This window comes from Lepus europaeus, chromosome 7 (genome assembly GCF_033115175.1).
Source record: "Lepus europaeus isolate LE1 chromosome 7, mLepTim1.pri, whole genome shotgun sequence".
Classification (NCBI taxonomy): Eukaryota; Metazoa; Chordata; class Mammalia; order Lagomorpha; family Leporidae; genus Lepus; species Lepus europaeus.
In genome coordinates, this window is record NC_084833.1 from 47,700,978 (window position 1) to 47,713,372 (window position 12,395).

At 47.4% G+C, this 12,395-nt stretch overlaps 1 protein-coding gene across 1 annotated transcript in view; it reads right to left on the bottom strand.

The window, feature by feature from the left end:
• The window catches only part of OTOG (otogelin), a 92,020-nt gene that overhangs the window by 56,887 nt on the left and 22,738 nt on the right, over positions 1 to 12,395 (bottom strand). The window contains exons 24-25 of the mRNA XM_062197498.1: positions 7,528 to 7,635; positions 1,682 to 1,820 (exon numbers count right to left, since the gene is read on the bottom strand). Coding sequence (XP_062053482.1) covers positions 1,682 to 1,820; positions 7,528 to 7,635 — 247 coding nt within the window. The remainder of the gene's footprint in view (positions 1 to 1,681; positions 1,821 to 7,527; positions 7,636 to 12,395) is intronic.

Genomic DNA, 12,395 nt, shown 5'->3' on the forward strand with positions numbered 1-12,395 from the left:
CAGGCAATCAAAGCCAAAATTAACTAATGGGATTATATCAAATTGAAAGGCCTTTGCACTACAAACACTCAGCAAAATGAAGAGGCAACCAACAGAATGGGAGAAATTATGTGCAAACTATGCAACTGATAAAGGATTAATAACCAGAATATAAAAGATCAAGAAACTCAACAACAGCAAAACAAACAACCCAGTGAAGAAATGGACAAAGGACTTAGGCATTTTTCAAAAGAGGAAATCCAAATGGCCAACAGACACATGAAAAAATACTCAGGATCACTAGCCATCAAGAAAATGCAAATCAAAACCACAATGAGGTTTCACCTCACCCCTGTTAGAATGGCTTTCATACAGAAATCTACAAACAACAAATGCTGGCAAGGATGTGGAGGGGAAAAGGTACCCTAATCCACTGTTGGTGCTAAAGCAAACTGTATAGCTAATGTAGAAGACAGTATGGAGATAACTCAAAATCTGAATATAGTCCTACCATATAACCCCGCCATCCCACTCCTGGGAATTTACCCAAGGGAAATGAAATCAGCATATGAAAGCGTTATCTGTACCCCCATGTTTATTTCAGCTCAATTCACAATAGTTAAAACATGGAATCAACCTAAATGCCTATCAACTGAAGACTGCATAAATTATGGGATACGTACACAATGCAATACTACATGGTGGTAATTAAAAAAACAATGAAATATTGTTGTTTGCAACAAAATGGATGAAAGTGGAAAACATCCTGAAATAAGCCAGTCCCAAAACGACAAACACCATATGCTCTCCCTGAACTGTGATAACTTTAGAGCACCTAAAATGTAATCTATAGAAGTGAAATTGACACTTTGCGATGCAATGACTTTGAACAGCCCTTGTCTTGACTGCTGAGGAACAGTTTTTTTTTTTCATAGAATTTGTTGAACTCCTTACTTAGTATAGAGTTAATAATATGTATTTAAAGTTAATTGAAAATACATCTTAGTAAAAGATAAAAATGAGAATAGAAGAGGGAGGAGGAGGAGGGGTGGGAGTGTGGGTGGAGGGTAGGTATGGTGGGAAGAATCACTATGTTCCTAAAGTTGTATTTATTTAAAGCATGAAGTTTGATTCCTTAAATAAAAGGTTTCTGGGGAGGTGGGGGGAGGAACAAACAAACAAGCAAACAAAAACCCTCCAACCTGACTTCTGTGCTGCCACCACCCAGTGGTGGGACCTCGGGCGAGTCCCCTGAGTCCACCAAGCCCAAGTCTCTGTACCCGTAATGTAGTATTAATTAATTCAGCCTTGTAAGGTTCCCATGAGAAATAAGTGAATGAAACTACAAAAGTAGCCCGGGAGACTACCAGGAATACACAGGGGGGAAAAAAAAGCTCAAGGAAGTCTTAACTCTGACTCTTACAGACAGAAAAAGCCTTGGCACGCAGAGGGCAAGGCCATGACTGGCAGTGCACCAGCAATGGCGTTTGCCTGGTGGGTTCTGTCCAGCTCTAGGCTTGCTCCTCTGGGCTTTTTTCCATTGCCAGCAGCCATATCCAGCAACTTAGATCAGCCACCTGCTCCTACCCACCTGATTAAGCAACAGATTGGGGTCCAGAGGGTCACGTGCACTGACATATCTGTGGCCCAGCTGCTCTGGGTCCCCTCGGAGCCCACTGGGAAGATACAGGCAGCTACTCACCTTGATCAGGTGCACTTTGCATGCGCCCACGAAGTCAAATGGGAGCCCATCGAAGGTACGGTAATGCCGGTCACCGTAGGCTGTGCAGGTGGCAGCACAGGGGTGCACGGTACACTGGAACGAGCCCCGCTGACACATGCTGAAACACACATGCCCAGATCAGCTGGCAAGGCACAGCTGCCCCTACCTGCACACCTATGGCAGAGGGTGCCCTGGTAAGCGGGTCAGTGAACATCACCAACCTCCAGCAGAAGCCTAGGGGACAGGATTGTGACCCCCACTTCACAAAGGGGACTCTGGGGCTCAGAGAAGTTCAGGGATATGCAGCCAAGACATAATGGAGCTGAGATTAACCAAGATCTACTTCACTCAAAAGTCCATACTCTTCACCACTTCATTCATTCGTTCATTAATTCCAATTTGAGATACATTAGTGAACAAAACAACAAAAGCCCTCTGCCAGAGGGGAAAGATATACACTAAAAATTAAAAACAGGGGCCAGCAAATGTGTCATAGCGGGAAAAGCCACCGCCTGCAATGCCAGCATCCCACATGGGAACCAGTTCGAGTCCCAGCTGCTCCACTTGCAATCCAGCTCCCTGCTAACGGCACCTGGGAAAGCAGCTGAGGATAGTCCAGGTCCCTAGTCCCTGCACCATGTGGGAGACCCGGATGGAGCCCTGGGATTCTGGCTTTGGCCGGCTCCCCTTTGGCTGCTGTGACCATTTGGGGCATGAACCTGAGGATAGAAGATCTGTCTCCCTGTCTCTATGTAACTCTGCCTTTCAAATAAGTAAATCTTAAAACAAACTAATATATACTAAACTGATCTTCTGTATATAAAGAGAATTGAAAATGAATCTTTACATGAATGGAAGGGGAGAGGGAGCGGGAAAGGGGAGGGTTGCGGGCGGGAGGGAAGTTATGGGAGGGGGGAAGCCATTGTAACCCATAAGCTATACTTTGGAAATTTATATTCATTAAATAAAAGTTTAATAAAAAATGTAAAAAAAAACCAAAATTTAAAAATAATAATATGGTATATTAGAAGGCGAATAGTGCTGGGGGACAGGATGAAGGGGATTTGGAATGTGTGTGGGAGTGGATTACAATTCTAAACAGTGTGGTGGGGGCACACGTGAGCAGACTTAAAGATGAGAAACTTAACTACACAGGCAGCTGGAAGAAGAGTGTTTTTGCAGACGACAGTCCATGCAAAAGCCCTGGGAACACTCAGAAGACAACATGGCCAGAACAGAGAGCACCAGGTGAGAGAACAGAAGAGGAATTTAGAGGGTAACGGAGGGTCGGATGAAATGGGTCTGAGAAAACTGCTGTGGGAATGTCAGTTTTTCTAGGAACAGGAGAAGGAGTCATGGGAGGGCGTGATCATATCCAATGTACGTCCTGTCTGGCTGCAGCAGAGTCTGAGGTGAGGAGGACCACAGGGAAACAGAAGGCCAGTGGTGAGACAGTGGCAGCACCAAGTCAGGGAAGAGATGGGGGCCGCTCAGGGTGAGAGGAGGAAAGAGCCAGAAGTCGTCAGATTCTGAGTGTTTTAAAGGTGGAACCAAGAGGAGCTGACAGCTTGGATGTGGGAGAGTGAAGAGGTGATTCATGGGTGACCCAGGCTTTTCAACCCAAGCAATCAAAAGAGTGACATCACCATCAGCCCAGGGGGAGGAGGCTGAGGGAGAAGCAGGTGTGAGGGCAAAGTCCAGCTGTTTTGCTGGGGACATGGGAGTGCGAAGACGCCCAAGTGGAGGGGCTGAGGGGGTGGTCAGATGTGTTAACCATGGAGGGCTAAACACAGAAACGAGGGTGTCTTCATGGCCAGAAGACCAGGCTGAGAGAGTTGACCACAGGAGGGGTGGAGCCGCAACAGAGAAGAGGAAACCACGTGAGTACAGGCACGGAGGAGGGGGCGTGGCCAGCAAGTGAGCCACGGTGTCAGGTGCTGCTAACAGGAAGAAGAGGTGCAAGAAGTGAACACCGGATACAAGAACACACAGAGAGACCAGTTTCAGGGGCATGGCCAGGGAAACACTAAGCGGGCTCAAGGGAGGCTGGGAGAATAAGTCTTCAAAAAAAAAAAGATTTATTTGAAAGTCAGAGTTACACAGAGAGAAGGAGAGGCAGAGACAGAGAGGTCTTCCATCCGCTGGTTCACTCCCCAATTTGAAGCCAGGAGCTTCTTCCAGGTCTCCCACGCGGGTCAGGGGCCCAAGGACTTGGGCCATCTTCTACTGCTTTCCCAGGCCTTAGCAGAGAGTTTGATTGGAAGAGGAGCAGCCAGGACTGAATGGGCACCCATATGGAAGGCTGGTGCTGCAGGCATTGGCTTCACCCGCTACGCCACATCGCTGGCCTGGGGGAATAGGTCTTAGAAACAAGGATAGACAACTTTGAGAAATTTGGCAACAAATGATAAGAGAAGCGGAGCAGCTGCTAGGAGGCTGGAAGTTTTCCAAAACACATATTTGTGTGCAATGGAAATGATGAAGTAGAGAGTGACCAATGGATTTGATGTGAGAAAGGGGTGAGCTGTTATAGTGACACACTTGGGTGGCTGAATGGACAGGGACTGGGGGCATGAGGGAAGGGAAAAACCTCAGAGGGGAGCAGACACTTGGTCCACCTGGGGCACAGGTGCAAGGCAGAGGACAGATTCTGGAAGGTTCTCTCCTACACTTGATCTTAGCCAAAAGGTCGAGAAGCAATGGAAGTGATGGCTTCACTTTGCTCAGTCAACAGGAAGGAAGACCATCCGCTGAGAATGGGGTGGGGGAGCGACAGGGCGTTAAGGAGCGAGGCCAGAATGGAAACAGACACAGAGGATGAAAGAATAACCAAGACCAGGGAAGTACAGCAAGAGAGTCTTTCGGATTCAAGGGCTTTCCTCAGGTTCAGAGTCACAAATCCAGACTGAGCCCTGGCCGCCTGGTCTGGTGCATCCCTCCAGCCACACTCAGTTGTGTGAGTGCAGGGACCGGGGAAGCAACAGGCTGGATGTCACCAGGGTTGTGGCTTTGCAAAAACAGTAAAGCAAAGCAGGAGAGGTCACAGGAAACTGCGGGTCAATGTAGGGAGGCATCAGCAGGGGCTAGACCGTGGGCTTAGGCCAAAGGGGAGGGAAGGCATCACGGAGGTAAAAGGCGACAGAGACGTGGGGAGTGCATGGGTTGGAAACCTCCGTGGCACTGAAGTATGGAGTGCATCAGGGGCCCAGAGGCAGTGGCGTAGACAGAGAGCAGGTGGGGTGAGACACAGGAAGTCAGGATATGAACTGGTTGTTATTGAGAATAACAAAGTCTCCAGCTGTATGGAGAAAGATCATCAGAAGGAAGGAAAATGAAGAAGCTGAGATGCCTGGAGATACTAGCAGCAGTTTATTGGGTAACAGCTTGCCTGTTCTCCAAAGTTCCCTGAATTGAGGGCTTGGACCTCAAAGTCTTATGTGAATGGTTACTGGATTCGTGTTCATGATTGATGGGTTAAAGGCAGAGACTTGATCTCATTACGGCATCCAGGAGGTCTTCAGACCATGAGGGGCCGGCCGGGAGGAGGCAGTTCCCATGAGAGCTGGTTATGCAAGCTAGTTGGACCTGGCCACCATCTGCTTCCTGCCCCACCATGCCAGCCTTCCTGCATTATGCCACAGCCAGTCTCCTCCAATACCACACCAATGGGCTGTCCAGTCCTGGTCTGTGACCCTCCAAACAATAAGCTGACATACACCTGCTTCCGCCTCCAAGTGGCTTCTCACCAGTGTTTTAATTGAAGTGATGAAAGGATAACTAACACTCATCTCTTGGACATTGAACTCCCAAGAATAAAGGCAGGAGTAGGGTTGGAAGGAGTGACAGGTCTTGAGGAGTGAAGGGGCATGACTGGGGCTCCAGGAGTGACGGCGCCAGGGTGTGTGCCTCAGACACACTCAGTCCCTGACTGTGCACCTTCCTAAGCCTGTACACACATCCAATCACACACACACACACACACACACTACATGACTCACAGCTCGGCTGTACACACAATGCTCTCAATCTGCCCACTGTGGCTGAATTCACGCTGCCAGCATACGATGTCAGGGAACACAGACTTGGAAGAGATGGGCAGGCAGGCAAGCCTCATCCTGGTTAGGAGATCCTATCAAATGCTCAAGTCGCACGGGCCCAACCATAGCTCCGGCCCCCACCTCCCCACTCTGGAGGGCAGCTAGAGCCTGGGACATGCAGTATTGTCCTTCAAGGGGTGGGTGATGAGAGGTTTGACACGGATTATGAAGGCGGAATGCTTCAAACGGAGGTGCAGAGCAGGAGTCTGCTCTTTGCAGGGAGAGAGGACGAGCACCCCAAGGCCGGTCAGTCTCTCCAGGGGCAAGAGAAGCCTGCTTGTATCAGGGCTCCACATCCTGAGATAGTCCGGAACACTGGCCCTGGCCCTGGCTCCTCCTCGCCATCTCCTGCACCGGGCCTGCTTCCCAAGCAGGCTTTGTGCTCACAGCAGAGGATGCAGCACAGCTCAGCCACGCCGCTGTCTGCCGGCTGTGGGACCCTGTGAGGTGGTGGAAGAGTCGGTCCCTGGGGACCAGCACCCCTGGGCAAGGCCAAGTCAGGCAGCCCCGATCTCTTGCCGCATGCAGGTGCCATCCCACCAGTCACAAAAGCCTGCAAACAGTCGAGCACACAGCCTGCCCAAGCTTCGCGTCCCTGGGACTTCTGTTGTCAACCAGCCAGGGCTCAGGCGCTCAGTTCCACCCTCACGTATCTCGGGAAATCGGCCTTGGAATAGATGGGCTTGACTGTGACCTTGCTGCTAACACAGAGAACAGTGCCATGGCTGCCCCGTGGACAGAGAAACAGAACAGCTTTAACCCTGGCGCTGGACAATGACTGGGGCTAGTTGGAGTGGCCCCTAAGATGGGACCTGAGTTTCTCTACTGGACCCTGGGTCCCAGCACCCTGGGCTCCGGCTCACATCAGCCACACCCCCTTACCAGCTGTTCTCAACATTGAAACAGTGAGTTTGCTTTCCAGCATCAGGGTACCAGTTGTTACTTCCCACCCCCTCACCCAGCACTCTCTCCTTCAGGAAACCAAGTCTCTACCCCCTGCTGCTTGGCCCCAGGCAGGCCCTACAACTAGCCCCGAGTCTGTTTTCCACCGAGTCCAGCCCAGGCGCACCCTCTCCCACATGTGTATACTTATGTTTCTCAACATACGAATGTGTTCATGTGTATACTCGCTTTTGTATAGAGGCATGTACATATTCACAGGTAAATACAAATGCACACTTACACATTCACTCACACATGACTACAAATATGGATACCCATGTTCACATACTTTGCATATACATGTCCGCACATACTAATGAATCCATAAGTACAAAATGTACATGTGTGTGTATATATATATATGAGCACATTTGTACATGCACAAATTCCTAACTGTATATACTCACTATCAGATTTACGAACACCTGCCTTCTTATAGACATCTATGTACATACACGGTCACATGTGCAGTCACGCATTTTAGACTTGCACCCACATTTACATATTCATATAAACATCTAAATACATTATGGTTACAACTATGCCTGTATACACATTCATATATCTGAACAAACTCACATTAATGTAAAGATTCACAAAATACCCCCAAATATTCTCCTCTATGACTACACTTACATATGTGCGCACACACCCATACAACACCACACACACACACACACAATGTGAACCTAGTGGAAGAGAAATGCTAGACTCGACTCATGCTGATGCACCCATGCCCATGCTGATCCCTGAGAAAGACTGGGCCTTTTGGAGGCCCTCACTTACCAGGTGTGGCAGGGAGACATCACCTGGTCCCCAGGGAAGTACTCCTTCCCCTTCCAAGTGCACGGGCACTCCTCCGGCAGGAAGCACGCGTCTCCGTGTCTGAGCAAGCTGTAGGGACACGGCCAGCAGGTGGTCAGGAGAGCAGCACTCTCCCTAGAGCTGCCATCTCTGGAGCCCCAGGTGGCTCTTAACACTTACTCTAGTATAGACTGACCACGAGCCCCCTGCCCATCCTCCTGCTGCCTCATGAGGTTCAGAGGCAACTTGGTGACTGGAGAAACCAGGCACAGGCACAGGCCAGGCCCTGTGCAGAAGCCTCTGCCACCTCTCAGGAACCAAGGCTCAGCTCTAGCAGCCACACCCCTGCGTCAGGCCTCCCACCTTCTAGTCTGCTCTCCGTGACACCTGACCCACTCCCAGGAGGGGCCAGGGACATTTCTGGGAACTGATGGAAGTTCCCAGGCCACAGCTCCAGGACAGATCCAGGCAACAGCAAAATATACTCTGGGGCAGGGGTGAGAGTGTAAGTTTTAGAAATAAGTAATTTTTAGTCCCAATCCAGGCTTTGCTCAGGATAAATTATTTAACCTTTCTAATTTGTTTTTTAAAGAAATATAAGTAGATGGTTCAAGAATACAGAGAGAAAGTGTTACATGTTAATTTCTCTCCATATATACGTTTTCCAGTCAGAGGCACTTTCTGGTGTAGAATACTGGAATCCAAGCAGAATATAATGCATGCCTCACTGAGGAGAGGAGACAGACATTGGGGTTCAGAGCCCCTGAGCTAGGTAGAACATGCATATTGGGACTTAGGCATGAGGGAGCTAGACAGAGAACTCCAGAATTCTGTGTAGGGCTTACTTTAAGACTTTGACCAAATAGTAAATCATGCATGAGCAGGAAAAGACTCCAGAGGGCTTAGCAAGAAATGGCTATTGAGGAAATGTGAAACTAATGGAGATTTCAGACCCAGTGTAGTGCTTAGAGATGTAGGAATAGAAAGACTTCTCTCAACACCCAGACCTTGCACAGAGGCATCACAAAGACCCCCTTAGGAATAGAGCTACTCTAGACAAACCTTAACAAAGTTCAGACACACATCTTGAACAAGCTAATCCAGCTATAAATGAACTGCCTGCTATATCAACACTCAGAAAAGGAAGTCATCAAATTACAGCACAGAGCAACATAAAATTCACACTATCTAGCACTTAATGAAAATTACTAGATATAAGAAATGAGTAATATAACCCACAACCAGGAGAGAAATCAGCCAATAACCAAAATAGACTCAAAAATTATATACATGATGCAATTAGCAGGCAAGGGTTTTAAGTTATTATAAATACCTTGAAATTAAAAAAGCAGGAATATAAAAGGAGTAAAACATAGGAAAATCTCAGGAGGTGAAAACCATTTTTAAAAAGAATATTCTGAAAAATTAAAAAATGTTTGCCACAATCATAACAGAAGACAAAATGCTTCAGAAATAAAGATTATAGGGGCTGGTCTTGTGGTACAGTGGGTTAAGCCACAGCCTTTGATGCCAACATCCCATATCAGAACAACAGTTCCAGTCCCATCTGCTCAGCTTCCAATCCAGCTCATTGCTAATGCACCCAGGAAAGCAGAAGATGGTCCAAGTACTTGGGCTCCTGCCAAGTGGGAGACCCAGATGGTGTTACTGGTTCCCAGTTTAGGCTTGGCCTAGCCCTAGCTGGCAACAGCCATTTGGGGAATGAACAGTGGATGGAAGATCCCTTTCTCTCTGTCTCTCCTCTCCGTCACACTGCCTTTCAAATAAATTAAAACAAACCCTTTAAAAAAAAGATATAAAGATGAGTAAATGTGAAAGAAGAACAAAATAAACAGCCTTATCTAAAAAAGACAAGAAATCCTGGGGAAAAAAAATAGTTTCAATGCCTTCTGACACAATACTAGGCACTAGAGTCCGAGGAAATGATGGCACAGAAAAATATCTGAAGAAATAGTGGCCGAAATATTATGAATTAATGAATTATTAATGATGAATTAATGACTGAACTCCAAGCAGAATACACATAGAGAAGCATAGCAAGGCTTATTTTAGTCAAATTGGTGACAGTAGTAATAAGAGAATGTTCTAAGAGCTAAGGCACTTAATGGAGGAATAATGAGAAAAGTTAAACTCAAGAAAGGAAAAATTGTTAACCTAGAGTCGTATATTTAGCAAAAGCTTTTGTGATGGTTAACTTGAGCTGTCAATCTGACTACATTAATGGGTACCCAGATATTTCTTAAAGCATCATTGCTGGGTAAATGCTTCAGAAATAAGGACCAGTATACTTGAAGGAGTAAACTCGGGTGGTTCCAGAAGAGACTGGCATTTCCATCAGTGGCCTCAGTAGAGAAGGTCCACTCTCATCCCAGGTGGGCTGGCACTAACCACTTGGCTACAGACCTGGATGGAGCACAAACACAGGGGGAAGGCGTGTTCACTCTCTTCTGGAGCTGGGGCACCCTGCTTATCCTGCCCGTGGACATCAGAGTTCCTGGTAATCCACCCTCGAGACTTGGGGACTTGTACTGGCAGCTCCTCCCACCCCCAATTCCAGGGTCTCGGGCCTTCAGCCTCAAACTGAGTTACTCCATCAGCATCCCTGGCTCCGAGCCCTGTGCACTGCTACGGAGCCTTGTGGCGGCTTCCCCAGTCTCAGCTGGCAGATGGCCATCACGGGACTTCTTGGCTTCTGTCATCATGTGACCCAGCTCTTGTAATAAGTCCCCCTTGTTTAGCCATAGCTATACATCCTGCTGGTTCTAATACAGAAATCTTCATGAATGAAAGCGAAATAAACACATTTTCAGATAAACAAAAAGCTGGAAGAAGTATTTGCCACCAACAGATATGCACTAAAAGAAATGCTAAGGGGAGTTCTGCAGGAAGAAGCAAACTCATCTTCACATGAAGGAATGCTGGTAAATGTTTTTAAATTATTTAACTGCTTTAAAATATAATTGATTTTTTCCCTTTTTAAAAAAACTTATTTGTTTAGTTACTTATTTGAAAGGCAGAGTATCAAAGAGAGAGGGGGGAAGAAAAAGAAAAAGAGGGAGAGAAAGAGATCTTGCAGGATTTCAAAATTTGTTACGGTGGGTCCGGTGTTGTGGTGTAGTGGGTAAAGCCACCACCTGAGACACCAGCATCCACTATGGGCATCGCTTCAAGTTCCAGCGGCTTCGTTTCCTCTTCAGCTGCTTCTAAATGGCCTGGGAAAGCAGTGGAGAATGGCCCAAGTGCCTGGGCCCCTGCACCCATGTGGGAGACCTGGAAGAAGTTCCTGGCTCCTGGCTTGTGCCTGGCCCAGCACTGGTTGTTGTGGCCATCTGGGGAGTGAACCAGCAGATGGAAGATCTCTCTAACTCTTTCAAGTAAGTAAATAAATCTTTAAAAAAATTTTACACCAAAATATACTTATCTTTCAATTACATTTTCCCCATGTTTTGACGATCCCTCATATAATACTAAAAATACATAACCAGGGAGACATTTGGCCTAGCAGCTAAGCTATCAGTTAAGATGCTCACGTCCCGTATCAGAGTGCCTAGCTCTGATACCGGCCTTCCGCTGTATTCCAGCTTCCTGCTAATGCAGACCCTGGGAGGCAGCAATGATGGCTCAAGGGGTTGAATTCTGGCAACCCACACGAGAAACCTGAGTTGAGTTCCTGGTCCCTGGCTACACTGCCCACCACCCCACTGGGCTGTGCTGGCATTTGGAGATTGGATCCATGGATGGGCTCTCCCTGTCCCCCATCCAATAAATAAATAAATAAGTCTATCTTAACCAACAGAAGGCTTGAAAGAGTCCAAAACAAAGAACAGATGAGACAAACGGCAAATAACAAGATGATCATATTAAATCCTGTTATGTTAAATTTAAATATATAAACTCTACAATTACAAGGAATAAATTGCAACCCTGGCTAAAGAGGCAAGACCCAACTGTATTCTGATTACAAAAGACACAAAAGAAAAAAAGAAGTAACACTCATCATAAGAAAGATGAAGACACTATATTAACATGAGACAAAGTAGCCTTCAAGACGAGCAGTCTTACCATCAATAAGAAGGGGTATTTTGGCGCCAGTTTATCAGAATGCAAGAATCCTGTGTATATACCAAGTAATGAGCTCTAAAATACAGCACACAAAAACTCCCAGAACTCAAAGGGGAAAGAGACCCACAACAAGAGTTGCAGATTTCAATACCAGTCTCCAAGAGTGATAGAACAAACAAGAAAACATGAAAGATGTAGATCTGAGCGACACTAACAATGACCTTGACCTAATTGACAACTAAAGAAACCTCCACCCCAGAATAGCAGAATGCATATTATCTTCAAGCCTATTGGGAAATTCACCGAGACAAACCCTATTCTGGGCCATGTTGACTCAGTAGGTCTTTGGAGTGAGCAGTGTGGTGCAGTGGGCAAAGCCACTGCTTTGGATGCCTGCATCCATTCCATTCCAGTCCAGCTTCCCATTTCCAACGCAGCAGGAATTCCTATGGAACGTGTGGCGGTTCCTTAAGGGCCATTCTATACCGCACACAATGACTCATCGGCAGAACTGGGCCCAGAGCCTCCAGTCTCCAGTCCAGAGTTCCTTTCTCCTGTGGCCTTACCACCATGTTTGGCAGTGGGTGACCGCTGCTTTCTGTTTGTAGAAGCCCCAGCTTTCCTGACCTCATGGCCAGAGGCAGGCTGGTGCACACAGGAGCCCCTCAACAATTAGGGCCCCTGCCCCAGTGCCCCTCCACATGCCCCTCTGGGAGGCCACGGGTCCTGGACAGGTTCTCTGGTGGTTGCCTGTGCCTGGGAAGTGG